The sequence below is a fragment of the Orycteropus afer genome, unplaced genomic scaffold (assembly GCF_000298275.1).
Source record: "Orycteropus afer afer isolate SDZICR_OR568_19922 unplaced genomic scaffold, OryAfe1.0 scaffold00283, whole genome shotgun sequence".
NCBI lineage: Eukaryota > Metazoa > Chordata > Mammalia > Tubulidentata > Orycteropodidae > Orycteropus > Orycteropus afer.
In genome coordinates, this window is record NW_006921870.1 from 3,096,019 (window position 1) to 3,114,178 (window position 18,160).

The window sequence follows — 18,160 nt, forward strand, 5'->3', positions numbered from 1 at the left end:
TTGATAACTAAGGTGCACCTAACCCAAACCATGGTATTTTCCATCACTCTATATGCACATGAAAGCTGGACAATGAATAAGGAAGACCGAAGAAGAGTTGTTGCTTTTGAGTTGTGGTGTTGGCGAAGAATACTGAAAGTACCATGGACTGCCAGAAGAACAAACAAATCTGTCCTGGAGAAAGTGCAGCCAGAATGCTCCTTGGAAGTGAAAATGGCCAGACTTCATCTCACCTACTTCAGTCATGTTGTCAGAAGGCACCATTCCCTAGAGAAGGATATCATGGTTGGTAAAGTGGAGGGTCAGCGAAAAAGGGGAAGACCCCTCACTGAGATGGATTGACATAGTCGCTGCAAAAGATGGGCTCAGGTATAGTAAGGATTGTGGGACTGGCGCATGACTGGGCAGTGTTTCGTTCTGCTGTACATAGAGTCTCTATGAGTCAGAAGCAACTCAATGGCACCTAACACCAACAACAAAAACACAGTCTTCCCGTCCTGAGCCAAAATAGATTAGACACACTTTTCTCTATTTCTCCTGCTATGTACAGCTTAAAACTCTGGACATTATATAGGGAACAAACATAAGGAGACTCTGAAAGATCAAGAGGAGAAGGCTAGGGATTATAGAACCGAAGGAACAAGATATGGTGAGTTCCTTCATTTTTTTGTTTGGGTTGGATATTGGAGAAGGTAGCCATCTAGAAATGCATATGAGAGCAGGGAGACAAAGTCCCAAGAAAAAGCCAGCTCTTTCCAAACAAAGGACCAATAAAAAGACAATTTATCAAGACAAAAAACTTTTAGACAAATAACCACCCTGCTGTATAAAAACACCATGGAAAAAACAGCCCTATCTTCACTCCCGTAAGCAAAGGGCAAATCAGGGGCCTAGACTTCCACCCTTGGTTATAAAAGAGGTGATCCCTACTGACTTCCTCATTGGATGGTATCAGAAAAGTTTAAGCGGGAAGCCAGGACTTCCATCCCTGCCCAGTGGTAACAAGCCTTCCTCTTTCCCCACAGTGTCAATGGAAACCAAGAATGAAGAAATAAACATATTCTCAGACAAAGAAAAACTAACCTACCCTAAAAAATGGCTAATGTATATTCTTGAAACAGAAAAGAAATGGTAAAAGAAATCCTGGAACATAAGGAAGGAAGAAAGAACAACAGAAAGAGAAAAATACAGGTAAATTCAATATACTCCTTTTCCTCTTGAGTTTTCTAAATTGTGTTGGAAAGTTGAAGCAAAAAGTGTAACATTGTCTGATGTGTTTTCAGTGTATGTAGAGGAAATATCTAAGACAATTACATTATAAATGAACAAGGATAAAGAAATTTAGAAGAAGGTTCTACATGTTGCTCTAACTGGTAAAATGTAAACACCAGTAGAGTATTATAAATTATATATGCATAATATAATACCTAAATTCTAAAAAATCTCTGCCACTGAGTCGGATCCAACTCATAGTGACCCCTCCTTGGGTTTCCGAGACAGTATCACTATGGAAGTAGATTGCCCAACCTTCCTTCCAAGGAGTGGCTGGTGGGTGTGAACCACCAGCCTTCTGGTTAGCAGTCAAATGCCTTAGGCCTTATACTACCAGAGCTCCAATAATACCTAAAGTAACCACTAAATATCTATACAAAGTGATATATTTAAAATATTATAGATAAATCAAAATGGTATTCTAAAATTTGCTCTAGTAACCTACAGGAAAGCAGGAAAAGGAAAGCAGAGAACAAAAAATCCAAGGGAACACACAGAAAACAAAATGGCAGATTTAAATCATAACATAAATAATCACATTAAATGTAAAGCATCTAAACACACAGCTAAAAGAAAAACACTGGCAGATGAATAAAGAAACACAATTCAACTTTATGCAAGGTATTATGTTGAGTGAAAAAAAGCCAGTCACAAAAGGTCAAATACTAGATGTTTCAATTTATATAACACTCGCAAATTGATGAAATTATAGAGATGGAGAATAAATTAATGGTTATCAGGATTAGGAATGGTAGAACTATAAAGGGATAGCATGAGAGAGATATGGTGGTAGAATACTTTTGTAACTTGATTGTAGTGATAGCTACGTGAATCTACACATGTGATAAAATGGTATAGAACTATATACACAGGTTGTACGACAATCAGTTTTCTGCTTTTGGTATTGTGCTGTAGTTATGTTAGATGTAACTACTGAAGGAAAGTGGGTGAAGGGTATATAAGACTATATATACTACATGTACTGTCTTTGCAACTTCCTGTGTGGATCTATAATTATTCATATACATACATATTAAATACAAGTTAAAAATATGTACATAGCTATACCAAGACACATCAATAAGCAGTTTCAGAAGATGAAATAAGGGTTCTGAAAGCTTTGAGAGAAGGAAAAAAATAGGTCACACTTAGAAGTTCAGGGATGAGAACACATTGGACTTCTCAACAGAAACATATAAAATGATGAGGGAACAATGCCTTTAAAACTCTGAAGGAAAATCATTTTTAACCTAGAATTCTATACCCAGCCAAACTATCAACCAAGTGTGAGAGTAGAATAAAGCTATTTTCAGACATATGTTATCTTAAAAATATTGTCTGCCATCAATCTTTTCTCAAGAAGCTACTAGTAAATGTCCTCCACCAAAACTGGAGAGCAAACACAGCAAGAAGACATAGAATCCAGGAGACATTGATCCAATCAGAAGAAGTCAAAGAAAGCCCCCAAGATAAACATAAGCACCGAAGCTGGCTGGTTCAAAATCAGTGAACATCTACGTGAGTGCTGTTGCTATAACAAGGAAGCCTGGGGTTACTTCTGAAGGAAGATGGCTACCTCCATTTGAAGAGCACATGTAGTGTAGGGAAGAAGCCTCAGACTTGGTAACTCCTAATCCTAGAAATCTCTTCCATATCTTGCTGTGAGATTCTAAGTGGTAAAACAGGGATGATAATTGTACTTCTCAAATAGGGCCATTGGGAGGATTGGGGATGATGTGTATGTATTGGGCAAAATTGTCTGATAAGAAGAATCCTTAACTCTTCTGGCTCATTCTTACCTCTAGTTCATGAATGGGCACAGGTTGTGATGGAAGGCAGGAAGCACACTTGATCTTTATGGTCAGGGGGTTTAATTCCCGCCTTTGTTCCTCATTCATGATAGGCACTTCTGTTTGTAAAGTCAAAAAACAATCTAAAATGCTGGCAGCCTTCTCATTGCCACGAGTCACAACAGTTTGCCATCCTGTGGGGGAAATACACATAGCATTAGCCCTTAACTCACAACAGCTCCAAGGCAAGCACCAAAGGGTCAAGTAACCTGAGAAGGGCCAATGCTCAAATAACAACTAAAAGAGGAACTTTAACAAAGAAAAAAAGAACTGGGAAAAGTCTACAGACAGCATGCTATATACCAGTATTTTTCAAACAGGTCCTGTAAGTTCTATAGGACCTATAAGTTAATCTTTGTGATATACTTTCTGATAATCATATTTTAAGAAATGATTTAAGCATTTCCTGAATCATCTAGAATATAATAATAAATACTGAGGCTTGGGTACCAGCCCCCTAGACTCTAATTTCATTAGACTGGGATGTGGCCTGGGCACTGAGATTTTCAAAAGCTCCCTAGGTATTCTAGAACCACCATTTTAAACCTGGGCCATGCAGTATATATGGCTACCTAACATATATGACATATATGGCTACCTAACTTTTGATCAATTAAAATTAAATTACACTTAAAATGCACTTCCTTCATTGCCCTAGTCACAATTCAAATACTCAATAGCCATGTGGGGTTACGAACTACTATACCAGATAGCACAGATATATAGCATTTCCATCATTGTTGGATAGTGTTGCTTGAGACAATTATAGTATAGAAAACCATCAGGAAAAAAAAAAATAGCAGTGTCTACATTTGTGCCCAGTGGTATTGCTTCAACTGTTGTGTTTTAATGAGAAAAATGTATATACTGATGTACATAATTGGTACATTTGAGCCAAACATGACATAAAAACACACTTGATGCTATGACAGGTTTGCAATAATGTAACAAAAAGGGTGGGCAAATTGACCCACCACATAGCACAGCTATGAGAACATTCTTACCTATAAAGGGTCTATATATTTCTCCAGTTAGAGAAATACCAGTGTAGGCAAAAGAAAAAGAAAAGAAAGCTAAAATTTTGGAGACAGAGAGGCCTAGGTTCAAATTCCAGAGTTGTCTCTAACTACCCATGTGACCTACAAGTTAGATTCCTCATCAGCAAAACAGGGATAGATACCACCTCTTTTAGAGTTTAAAGGATTGAGAGAAATTTTCTATGGAAAGGTGCCTGGAGACACTGCCCAACAGCTATTCAAAAAGATCAGTTCTATTCCTTTCAAAATGTTTGTAAATACAATTCCAGAACACATAAAAGCCAATTCACTCACATTCAGAAAGTGGAGTCACTTCCAAAACAACTCACAGAGATCGGGGCAGGTCAGGAGGTACCAGGGAGAGCTGCCAGGGCAAACACACTGCTCTCACTTACTCTTCAACATAACTACCTCATTAAGGATATAACTAATTATGATTTTTTTATAATTTTGAAAACCTTTTCATATCAAAGATTGCCTAAATTAGAAAAAATCCCTTATGTAAACACATGCTCAGATCAAAACATGGAAATTCAGGGAGATGGCTGCCATGATTCCAGAGCAGGGCTCTTGGCACTATGGACATTTGAGAGCAGACCATTCTCTTTTGTGAGGGCTGTCTTGGGCATTGTGGAATATTTAGCAGCATCTCTGTCCTCTACCAACTAGATGTGTGACAACCAAAACTGTCTCCACACATTGCCAAATGTCCCCTGGGAAAATCACTAGATTGAGACCTTCTGTTCCAGAACAGCATGAGAAAGATATGCAGTTGGCTTCTGTAAAGATTAAAGCCTCGTCCAGCCAAACAAGACAGGCATATGAGCTGAACATTTACATTAGGAAGATACACTCCTTGGAGAAATCAATCATGGGAGAATAGAAGGGCTGTGTATGCACAGCAAGACCGCTGGGGAGGGGGCACGAGTGCATGGGAGGGAAGGACACAGGGAAGAGATAACTATGGGGAGGAAGTGGGAGGGGAGCTGTTGTATTGTGGGAAATTACAGTCAATGTCATGAGACAAAGTGTATCTGAGCTGCTATATGGAAAGTGAATTTGCTCTGTAAACTTTCACCCAAATCACAATAAAAATTAAAAATAAAAAAATATTAAAGCCTAGGAAACCCTATGGGGCAGTTCTACTCTGTCCTATATATAGGTCACTATGAGTTGGAATCAATAGGTTTTTGGTTTGGTTGTAGACTAAGGGAAAAGGTGGGAGGGAATAGACACTGAACCTATAATTGCCAGACCTTAACTTGCATTAATGTTATCCAGTTCTCAGAACAGCCCTGTGTAGTTGCTATCATCTGTGCTTTATAGATAGAGAAACTGAGGATCAGAGATATTAAGTCATCATCCAAGGTCAGGATCCAAACTAAACCTGCTTGCACAAGCTTGCCCCTCTACTATGCAATGCTACCTTCTTTCAAAATAAGGGCTACTCCAAACACAGAACCATCCTAGAATCTTACTGGGTTACTGGTCAACCGATATTTACTAAAAATAAACCAAACTCACTGCTGTTGAGTTGATTCTCCTGATAGCGACCCCTCCCCTTGGGTTTCTGACGCAGTATCTCTATGGAAGTAGATTGCCCAATCTTCCTTCCGAGGAGTGGCTGGTGGGTTTGAACTGCCAGCCTTCTGGTTAGCAGTCAAATGCCTTAGGCACTACGCCACCAGAGCTCCTCAATATTTACTATTAAGGTATAAAAGATCTATGGCCCAGTTTGAAACTGAAGATAATTACAAATATATATATTCTGTTTTTAGAATATATAATTGATGCCACAATGTTATGGCAAGAATGAACACAACAATTGGTCCTCTATGCCAAGGTCACTCTTGGTTTATGATAGTAAACTATGTCTACAGTATAAGGGAGGTGGTTTATCTTTCTGTTTTCCTTATTGAAGGCCCAGGGCTGTGCATCTGGCCCACTCAAATATCCTGGCAGAAGCAGCTGCCACCTCCACACTAGCCACCTCTCAAGTCCTACTGTGTATAAGGTTCTATGCTAAGCAGTCTACACACATTACCTCATGTGATCCTTACAACAACCCTCTGAGGTGAAAATTATCACCACCATTTTACAGATGAGAAAACTGAGACCTAGAGAAAGCAAGGAACTTGCTGGTCAGTGGCTGAGCCAGCATTTAAAGTCTGACTGTCACCAAAACTCCTGCACTAACTGTCATATTATACAGCCAATAAGCATGGGTTAAAGAGATGGGAGGCTGGACATCCTCAGTTTTACCCTGCAGGGAATAGCCATGCAAAACAGGCTAATATTTGATTCTCCTTACTCACACAGAAAAATTAAGGAACAAGGACAGCGTGGACCCACAGTGAGGTAGGTCACATGGATCTTACCCACCAAAGGACTAATTCCTCTCTAGGACTCAAGGACTGACAAACCATCTTACCAAAGACTTCTTTGCTCAAAGCAATGCATGCAACAGCTGTGTGGGAGCCTGGAACATGTGGAGTACAGCATATGAATGGGCAAGAATCCTTGTGAAAATGTACTCACAGTGACACAATCACTTCTCTAAAAAAGACTCAATGCTATGAGAAAGTTAAGGCAGTCAGAAAGGACCAACTTTAGGTGAAAGCTGGCTTTCAAAAATTCCATTAAAAATGTGAATGGAAAAGTTAATAGAATCTCCTCAAAACGTATCAACATCAACCCAAGTCCTTGTGAGGATTATGGTTTCCCCCACCCTATGGAACTGAAATCACAAGTCTGATAGTACAGCATTCGGCTGCTAACCAAAAGGTCAGTGGTTGGAACCCACCAGCCTGCTCAGCAGGAGAAAAACGAAGTAGTCTGCTTCCTAAACATTTACATCCTTGGACAATCTATGGGGCAGTTCTACTCTGTCCCATAGAGTCGCAATGAGTCAGAATAGACTTGATGGCAGTGTTTTCTTTTTTTAATGTAACTGAATATGACATTGTGACTCTATGGGATTTGCTCTCCATTTCTACAAAAGGTTGTTCCCATCTCAGAAGAGTCTAAAAGCTACAGTTCTGCAGAACAGCCAATAGAGAGCGCACATTCAACTTGATGGTCAAAAAAAAGAAGAAAGGAATAAGCTTAAAAAGATTTTTCTCTAAAAATAAAAAAAGTTTGTTTGTTTTTGATAAACCTTGCCTTTTTTATTGTTTTCTACTATAACATAATGTTAACCAATGTTACCCAAACTATCCTAAGCATCCCATCATAGATAGATCTAATATAGATAAAGATAATAAAAATATAATAAAGCAAAAGAATCAATTTTCTGTTCTGCATTGAGCTGTGTAGCCTTGGGTAAGTTACTTAAATTCTCTGAGTTTTAGTTTCTTCACTGAAGAAATGATGAAAGTGATTACGACTCTACCTGCCCACTGCCATCATCATCACACATTTATTGGGAAGATCAGATTTTGATGAGAAGTAAATTATGTGACATACATAAGGTGCCTCGCACCTAACTGATGCTCATTAAAATCTGGTTCCATTTCTTCATTCCCTTTACTAGATGTCTTTGTAAAAATCTGTAGTAAGGACAGGTAAGAAGGATAAATGGGAATGGGGAACCCAGAGAGGAATGGGGAAGGATGAGGTTTCATTGAGGGAATTACAACCAACGTCAGGAAACAAAATGTGTATAAATTATTGAATGGAAAACTAATTTGCTCTGTAAACTTTCACCCCAACTACATTAAAAAAAATTCCGTAGTGTTTATAAAAATCACCATCTTATTTAGCAAACTAAATTATGATATTTGTCATTCTCACAGGTTTACTTGGACCTTGGAATCTGAAGACCTGGTTTCCGATCTTGACTTCATACTTACTAGCCATGTGATCTTGCACAATTTATTTAACCTTTCTGTGACTCTACTTCTTCCTCTGTAAAATAGAGACAATTACACTCCCCCCACTCCGTTCCCCTGAGTTTGTTGTGAGGATGAGAAAAGCAATGCAGAACAGGGGTTCAGTCACCATGAGCATCCCATTTATAGACATATGGTCCCCTGTGATAAGACAACAGTACTGCTGGGCACCGGGGTCAGCTACCGGCAAGGAGTGGCATCAGTGCCAACTGGATGGAGAAGACACCCTGCTTCCAATGGCCTTCCAGCTTGGAGTCGGTTTCCTCTTGCGACTGCTGCCTTCTCTTCTGAATTTTCTTTTTCATGTAAAAATCTTTCTTTTTACCTGTGAAATCAAAGAAGGAAAAAATGGTTGGAAGGACCTCTCCTAGCTGGCATGTAGCACGCATACACGCTGCAGAGACGAGGAAAGCTTCCGTCAGCTCTACAAGGTGAGGCTGCTCTTTGAACTGCTGCCCCATCCCAGCAACCACAAGATGTGCCAACTGTCAAGAGCAGGCAGTTCTTAAGTGAATGCAGGGGCATCCTGAACTCTAGCCCCTCTGGTCCCAAGAATATAGGCAGAGGGAACTAAGCCTCCCATGATGACACCAATGCCACAAGGTGCTGAAAGTTCTCCTCTGAGTAGCTCTTAGCCAGTCTCTGGTTAAAGTTTGGGTTTTGGGATTGAAAAATCAGAGTTCCAGAACTAGGTCTAATGGTTCTACTGTGTGACCCTGAGAAAAAAAACCTTAATCATTTTGAGCCTCAGTTACCTCCTCTATCAAATAGCACCTGCCTTCCAGGGTGTTGAAAAGTGTAAATGAGCAAAGGTACAAAATTGCTTAGCTCAGTGCCAAGCTTGTATCAAGAAGAAAACGGAGGTAAGACTTATAAACCTACTGTCATTAAAGCCATGGGCTGTTGGTTCAGTGAATGGAACAGACCAGAAACCCAAAAACACATTCACACACACACACACACACACACACACACACAAAGAAAACCCCTCACTGCTGTCAAGTTGATTCTGACTCATAGCGACCCCTCCTTGGGTTTCCAAGGCGGTATCTCTACGGAAGAAAATTGCCCAGTCTTCCTTCTGAGGAGTGGCTGGTGGGTTTGAACCACCAGCCTTCTGGTCCGTATGCCTTAGGAACTACACCCCCACATGTAGAGAAAACTTAACATACGGCAGTGGTGTCATTTAAAATCACTGGAAGCACTCCCCTATCTCAAAACCTACTGTGGTAGTTATGTTTGTGTGTCAACTTGGCTGGGTCTGATTGAGTGGCTGGGAAGCTGGTGGTAGTTGTTCCCCATGATGAGACTGGCAATCAACTCCATGGTGAGATCTACCACAAGCAGCTGAGTAGCTGCCTTTGGGACGTGGTCTGCTTCCTGTATATAAGCAGCAGCCTTGGGAATGGTCTCTAGCTTATGGCACACTTGGACCCTGTATGTAGCCGTGTTGTTGTTCAGCAGCCTGCCATGCTCTGCTGACCTTGGGACTTACAATAAACTTGAATTAATGGCCTGCCATGTGGTTTGGTAACATCAGGACTGTGCCTTTTTACTTGTCAACCTTGGGCTTCTTAGCCTCAGCAGCTGTCTGAGTGAAGAAATGCCTCTAGCTCCAGTGGGCCAGGAGCAAGAGGCAGAGCTGGACTCTAAGGTTGAGGGGCTTTCACCCAGCCCCTAGAGCTTGGCACTTTGAACTTGGACTTAAAGTCTCCAAACTGTAAGAGAATAAACTCCTGTTTGTTAAGGCCATCCCAACTGTGGTATATTTTTGTCAGAGTGGCACTAGGTAACCAGAACACCAACTATACAGGTACAGTAGTCAAGTTAGAAATAGAAATACCATATGACCCAGGAATCTCATTACTAGGTATATTCCTAGAGAAATAAGAGCTGTGACACAAACAGATATATGCATAGCCATGTTTATCATAGCACTATTCACAATAGCAAAAAGATGGAAGCTACCTAAGTGCCTATCAACAAATGAATGGATTAAAAAACTATGGTAATACACATAATGGGATACTACACAATTTAAAAATATAATGATGAATCTGTGAAACACCTCATAACATGGATGAACCTAGAGGACATTATGCTGACTGAAATTAGTCAATCACAAAAGGACAAATATTGTTTGAGACCACAATTGTAAAAAGTCAAGAAAAGGTTATACACAGAAAGAAATATTCTTTTAAGATTACCAGGAGTGGGTGGGGCAGGGAGGATTGATCACCAACTACAGGGTAAATACATATTAATTTGGGTGAAGGGAAAAGCAATACACAAAAAGAGGGAGGTCAGCACAAAATGGTCAAGGCAGAGGAAGACATGGGGAGGAGCACAAGAGTTAAAGGAAACAAAAGCGAATACTAATACATACACAATCCTGCAATAGTACTAATAGTAATCTAAGAATGGTTATATAAATAGACATGTAAGCTGAACATGTGTGGGAGGGAAGGCAAATGGAACTACAACCAAGGAAAATAATATAGGTTTGACAGAGAATATTTTTCTACGTATATATCTATGTTGTTGTTGTTGTTGTTATGTGCCGTCGAGTCGGCCCCGACTCATAGCGACCCCTCCTTGGGTTTCCGAGGCAGTATCACTACGGAAGTAGGATTGCCCAACCTTCCTTCCGAGGAGTGGCTGGTGGGTTTGAACCACCAGCCGTCTGGTTAGCAGGCAAGTATCTTAGCCACTATGCTACCAGAGCTCCCACGTATATATCTATACGTGCTACAAATATATGCATGAATATAGTAAAGCTTACAGGGGACAAAGTTATGAAAACTTTTTAACTATAATCAAACACAGTGAGGGAATGAGTTGCTGGGCCTGGTGGTTCAGGACCATAGTCTCAGGGGACATCAAGGTCAATTGGCATAACATAGTCTACAAAGAAAATAGACAATAGTCTACATCCTACTTTGGAAGTAGCGACTAGGGTCTTAAAATTTTATGAGTGGCCATCTAAGGGGCAACTATTGGCGCCTCTCCATCTGAAGTAAAGAAGAGTGGAGAAAATCAAATACGTAAGGAAATAATTAGTCCAAAGGATTAATGGACCACACAAATCCCAGTCTCCACAACCATGAGACCAGAAGAACTAGATGGTGACTGGCTACCACTGCTGACTGCTCTGAAAGGGATCACAATAGAAGGTCCTGGACAGAGTGGGAGAAAAATGTAAAGCAAAATTAAAAATCATGAAACAAAAGGACCAGGAGGCTTACTGGTCTAATAGAAATGGGTGGAACCCCCAAGACTATGGCCTTTAGACACCCTTCAGGCCTGGAACTAAACTCACCCCCATCATTGAACTTTCAGCCAAATGATAGGCAGTCCTACAAAGGGAACAATAACAACAGGGACATACACACCCCTCAAAACAATAAACCATACTAGATCAAAAGGGCAGCACTTGCCCAGGGATAAAGCTCAGAAGGCAGTAAGGGATAGGAAAGAAGAAGGAATGGGAACAGTAAACAGAGGGAGGAAATGGGAAGAGAGCTGTTTCATTGTGGGGATTGCAATCAGTGTCACCAAACAAAATATGTATGAACTGTTGAATGAAAAACTATTTTGCTCTGTAAACTTTCAACCAAGTAACAATAAAAAGTTATTAAAAAATTTTTTTTTTTTAAAAGATTTCAGCCTTGAAAACATTATAGAGCAGTTCTACTCTATCTTACAGCATGACTATGAGTTGGAATTGACTCAATGGCAACAGGTTTAGTTTAAGGAGCTGTGGTGGCACTACAGTTAAACACTTGGCTGCTAACCAAAAGGTCAGTGGTTCAAACCTACCAACAGCTCTACAGAACTATGTGACAGCCTGCTTCTGTAAATATTTACAGTCTTGGAAACCTATGCAGCAGTTCTACTCTGTCCTATAGGATTGCTATGAGTTGGAATCAACTCAAAGGCAACTTTTTTTTTTTTTTTTTAGTGGGTTCATGAATGACTTTCAGCAAATCTGGGGGCCAGGTGCAGATTCCTTGAAAGTGCATGTCACATTATGTGTCCACAACTTTCAAAAATTACCAAATGAGTTCAAGATCCCAAACAAATTAAGACTTACCGATTCAGAATCTAATAAATGTTTGGAATTTTAATTAATTATATCAGTGGAAAGGATGGACCAGTCAATACATGATATTGACTGTCCCTTTGGAAACAAATGAAATTATTGGGCTTGCTCACACTATATGCAAAACTAATTACAGACTATAAATGGAAAACAAAAACTTCAAAATCATTAGAAGAATATATTGGAGACTATATCAATATCTGAATGAGGAAGAATTTCTTAAATATACCAAAAGTACAACCTATAAAGGAACAGTGAAAACAAATAACATGTACAAGAGAAGGTGCTATAAATAAAGTAAGAAGATAAGTTACAGATCCCAGTCTGGGACGTTTGCAATGCATTTAACTGGCATAGTGTAATTATCCATAAGATGGGAAAACAAAGCATAAGAATCAATAATAAAATTTTCAAAAAATAGAAAAATAAGTAAAAAAAAACATGTAGGCAAATAACATAAGAGGAAATCTGAGTGATCAAATAAATATATGAAATGCCACCCAACCTCTTCAGGAATCAGGAATGAAATGTCTGACTACACAAAGCATGGGTGACCACATGGAGAGGGAGGACTTCTTGGGTGCTGCTGGTAGGAGGGTAAATAGGTATAACCTATTTATGATTATGATTATTATCAACCTATAGTATGATTACTTACTGGAAAGTACCAGCCATTCCTTGGAAGGAAGGTTGGGCAATGTACTTCTATAGTGATACCGCCTAGGTATCAAGGAAGGGTCGCTGTGAGTTGGGTCCAACTTGATGGCACATATCAACAACAACAACAACAACACATATTTAGCTAGATGGCCACATCTAGGGATGGTATCAAGGCACATCTCTTGTGCCCCAGTAGTTCCACCAGATAAATGTCCTGGGCTTGTGCGTATGTGTACATTGAGATACGGGTAAGGATACTCACTACAACACTGCTGGTGAAAGCAAAATCCTGGAGACAATACAAATGTTCCTCAACAGGGGATGAGATGGAAGAAGAAAGGTATATCCTTCTAACATGTACAGACATTAAAGTGAAGAAGCTGGATTTGCATGTATCAACAGTAATAAGTCCCAGAAATAAAGTTGAATGTAAACAGTAAGCTACAGGAAGATACGAAGAGTCTGAAGTAATTTCTGTAACTCTAAAAGCAAGTCAATACAATGTTGTGTGAATGTGAGAGAGAGAAAAGTAAGGGGAAAGGTTCACAACAATTTCCATGTCAGGGTAGAGCATGCTTCTCAAAGAATAAGACACAAAAAGGACTTGAACTATATCTGTAACTTTTTATTTCTGAAAAAAAGAGAAAAAGTAAATATGGCAAAATATTAACACTATAAACCTGAATCATGAATACATTATTTTTATATTTTCTGTGAAATTCTCTATGCTTACAATAATTAAAAATAAAGTGGTTTGAAAAACTCATAAAAATGCTTAAAGAAAAAAAAATATATATATAAACACACACACACATATGAAGAATGAGGCTGTTTAACCTGGAAAAGAGAAAACTCAGAAGGAGTTGAAAGGTGTTCAGATATGAAAATATGGACTAGTCGTCTAGTCGTTAAGGGCCTCAAAAATAGGAACTGGTTTTATTCAGCTGTGTCTCCAACACCCAGACTCAGATTGTTAAGCAATAATCACATCATTGGAGCTGAACAAATGTGAAATGGGCCATCCGAGGGAACAACAAACACACTGATTCTAGAATTTTCCATCCCATACCACATCCAACTGCTGGCTAGAAAATCGGTGAGGAGGCAGACTTCGTGGCTTCTGAGAATTCTTGTCTTTTGGTAGTCTCTGTCTAGGACTACATACTTCTGCATGAGGGTTGCCTGCCTGGAATGTAGTTTCCCTCATCTCACCTGGCAAATAGCTTTTTTTCAATCAAGAGGATGGTGTTCTGGTTACCTAGTGCCACTCTGACAAGAAATATACCACAAATGGGATGGCCTCAAGAAACAGGAGTTTATTCTTACAATTTGGAGGCTTTAAGTCCAAGTTCTAAGTGCCAAGCTCTAGGGCCTGGGTGAAAGTCCCTCAACCTTGGGGTCCAGCTCCGCCTCCTGCTCCCGGCCCACTGGAGCTAGAGGCATTTCTTCATTCAGAAGCTGCTGGCTGCTGAGGCTAAGAAGCCCTAGGTTGACAAGTAAAAAGGCACAGTCCTGATGTTACCAAACCACACTGTAGGCCATTAACTTAAGTCCATTGTAAGTCCCAAGGTCGGCAAAGTATAGCAGGCTGCTGAGCAACGACACGGCTACATGCAGGGTCCAAGCATGCCATAGGCTAGAGACCATTCCCAAACTTCCTGCTTATATACAGGAAGCAGACCACATACCCAAAGGCAGCTACTTAGCTGTTCACAGTAGATTCCACCATGGAGTTGATTACCAGTCTCATCATGGAGAACACTGCATCCAGCTGCCCAGCTACTCAACCAGGCCCAGCCAAGTTGACACAAAAACATAACCAGCATAGATGGATAAATTAGAAAGATGGATAGTGGGGATAGATGGGTGGATGGATAGTGGGAATGGTTGGCTGGTAAGGGTAGTGGGATTGTGAGGATAGATGGCTGGATGGCTGGATGGTAAATTGGGATGAATGGGTGGAGGGGATGGGTAGATGATGAGTATCTTAGTTCTCTAGTGCTGCTATAACAGAAATGCCATCAGTGGAAGGCTTTAACAGACAGGAACTTATTTTCTTACAGTTTAGAAGGCTGTCGTCAAGTCAGATCCAACTCATAGCAACCCCTCCTTGAGTTTCTGATGTGGTATCACTACAGAAGTAGATTGTCCAACCTTATTTCTGAGGAGTGGCTGGTGGGATTGAACTGCCAGCCTTCTGGTTAGCAGTCAAATGCCTTAGGCACTATGCCACCAGACTTCCCGTTTAGAAGGCTAGAAGTCTGAATTCAGAGTCCTGGCTCTAGGGGCTGGGTGAAGGCCCGTCAACCATGGGCTTCAGCTCTGCCTCTTGTTCCAGGCCCACTAGAGCTAGAGGTGTCTCCTAACTCATCCAGCTACTGGCTGCTAAGGCTGATGAACCTAAGACTGGCAAGTAAAATGGCACAGTCTCAAGCTCAGCAGGCAACATGGCAAGCCACTGGTTCCAGGAACTGGAGATGAAGACTCAGACAAACGCAGGATCCAAATGTGCCAAAAAGCTAGAGACCTTCTCCATATGTACTGGAAGCAGACCACACCCCAAAGATAACTCCCCTTCAACTACTTAGCTGCTCACAGCAGATTCCACCATGGAGGTTATTACAATCTATCTCATCATGGGGAATAATTACATCACTACATCCAGCTGCCAAGCCTCTCAAGACTATGACTCAGCCATGTTGACACATAACTTTAACTACCACAGTAGGAGTGGATGATTAGTGGATAATGGGTGGCTGGATGGACAGTGGGATGGTTGTCAGGGATGGGTGGGTGGGTAGATGGATGGATGGATTTGGGGGATGGACGAACGGCAGGGATGGATGGATGGTGTTCAATGGGATGGGATGAATAAGTTTACTCTTTTACTTTTGAGTAATGTTTAGTCACATATCAAAGGATCTTGTTCAAGTATCTTGAATTTGAAATGTGTAAATAGTCAGCCCTCCCTATTCGTGGGTTTTGCATTCACAGAGTCAACCAACCAGGGATCTAAAATTAAAAAAAATAAAAAAGCAAACGAGTGGTCAAAGCAATCCCTCAAAGGCTAAGAGGGAGCATAAAGTGCTATTTACATTATATTAGATACTTATTATTAGTACTCTAGAGATGAGTTAAAGTATATGGGAGGACGTGCAAATATTATGCCATACCAGAAAGATGTCTACCTTTGTTTTTTTGACTATGCAAAGGCATTTGACTGTGTGGATTATGATAACATTGTGAAGAATGGGAATTCCAGAACACTTTTGTGCTCTTGAAGAACCTGTACATTGACCAAGAAGTTGTTGTTTGAACAGAACAGGAGGATACTGCATGGTTCAAAATCATGGTTGTATCCTTTCACCACACTTATTCAATCTGTATGCTGAGCAAATAATCAGAAAAGCTGGACTATATGAAGAAGAATGCAGCATCAGGATTGGAGGAAGAACCATTACCAACATGTGATATGCAGATGACACAACCTTGTATACTGAAAGCAAAGGTGACTTGAAGCACTTACTGATGAAGATCAAAGACTACAGTCTTTAGTGTGAATGACACCACAACATAAAGAAAATGAAAATCCTCACAACTGGACCAATAAGCAACATCATGATAAATGGATAAAAGATCAAAGTTGTGATGCATTTCATTTTACTTGGACCCACAGTCAACACCCATGGAAGCAGCAGTCAAGAAATAAATGTTGTATTGCACTGGGCAAATCTGCTGCAAAGATTTTTTAAAAGTGTTAAGAAACAAAAATGTCACTTTGAAGACTAAGATGTGTCTGACCCAAACCATGGTATTTTCAGTAGCTTCATATGCATATGAAAGCTGGACAATGAATAAGGAAGACAGAAGAGTTGATGCCTTTGAATTGTGGTGTTGATGAAGAATATTGAAAAACCATCGACAGCCAGAAGAACAAACAAATCTGTCCCAGAGGAAGTGCATCAGGAATGCTCCTTGAAAGCAAGAAGGGCCAGACTTCGGCTCACCTACTTGAGTCATGTTGTCAGAAGGGACCATTCTCTGGAGGATATCATGCTTGGCAAAGTAGAGGGTCAGCAAAGGAGGGGGGAAGACCCTCAATAAGATGGACTGACATAGTGGCTGCAATGATGGGCTCAAGCATAACAAGAATTGTGAGGATGGCACATCGCCAGGCAGTGTTTTGTTCCACTGTTCATAGGGTGGCTATGAGTCTGAGCTGACTCAGTGGCACTTAACAACTACCATTTTATATAATGGACTTGAGCATCTGTAGATTTTGGTATGGAAGGGGGCCCCTGGAAGTAATCCCCCATGGATACAAGTATTTCATAATTCTTCCAAGTCCAGTTATATTATGAAGTTCCAAAATCTCCTCCTAAATTACCTTGAGACTTTTTCCTATCTAACATGCCTGTTAAGCTGCCCAATGATGATTTCTCAATTAATTCTTTGATCTCCAACACGGTTATTCCTCCTAAAGAAACATTTGGTCCTCTTGAAATATTCCACCTAGAAAATGCACAAAGAGAAAAATATATGAAAGTGAAAAATCAGAGACCAGCTCTGATCATCTATTTACTGGAACTATATGTAAGCAGATAAAATAACATCATTACATTTTTCTAACCCCATGAGTCTCAAAATGTACAGGTTTCCCCCACTTTTTGTAAGTTCACTGTATACTACTTTTACAAAAGACCTGCATTAGTACCTGTTTTTGCTAATGGAAAGAAATCTCAGAGAATTTTCACTTTTACAAAAAAAAAAAAGGGAAAAGCAAAACTAGCATTTGTTTTGCAGTGAGCCATTAAAGGGGTAGTATGCACCATGAGTAGTGTCACCAAGCTCTGTCCCTGAGAACTACACTTAGAATCTCAGCATCAAGCGACCATAGCTTTGAACTGTGTCTTTAACACTATATGTTAGTGTTATTTTTAGGTTTTAAGTGTTATTTGGTATGATTTGTTGATGTTGTTAGGTGCCATTGAGTCATTTCCGACTCATAGCGACCCATGCACAGCAGAATGAAACATTGCCCGATCCCGTGCCAGCTCCATGATCCCTTCTGTACTTAAGCCCATCATCGTAGCCACCGTGTCAATCCATCTCGTTGAAGGCCTCCCCCTCTTATGTCGATCCTCCACCCTACCAAGCATGACGTCCTTCTCCAGGGAATGGTCCCTTCTGACAATATGACCAAAATAGGTGAGATGAAGTCTGGCCATTCTCACTTCCAAGGAGCATTTTGGGTGCACTTCCTCCAGGACAGATCTGTTAGTTCTTTTAGCAGTCCATGGTACTTTCAGCATTCTTTGCCAGCACCACAACTCAAAAGCATCAACTCTT

At 40.3% G+C, this 18,160-nt stretch overlaps 1 protein-coding gene across 1 annotated transcript in view; it reads right to left on the reverse strand.

The window, feature by feature from the left end:
- CFAP92 (cilia and flagella associated protein 92 (putative)) overlaps positions 1-18,160 on the reverse strand; it is a 198,313-nt gene that overhangs the window by 149,847 nt on the left and 30,306 nt on the right. The window contains exons 6-9 of the mRNA XM_042782280.1: positions 17,394-17,398; positions 17,199-17,323; positions 8,234-8,374; positions 3,072-3,256 (exon numbers count right to left, since the gene is read on the reverse strand). Coding sequence (XP_042638214.1) covers positions 3,072-3,256; positions 8,234-8,374; positions 17,199-17,323; positions 17,394-17,398 — 456 coding nt within the window. The remainder of the gene's footprint in view (positions 1-3,071; positions 3,257-8,233; positions 8,375-17,198; positions 17,324-17,393; positions 17,399-18,160) is intronic.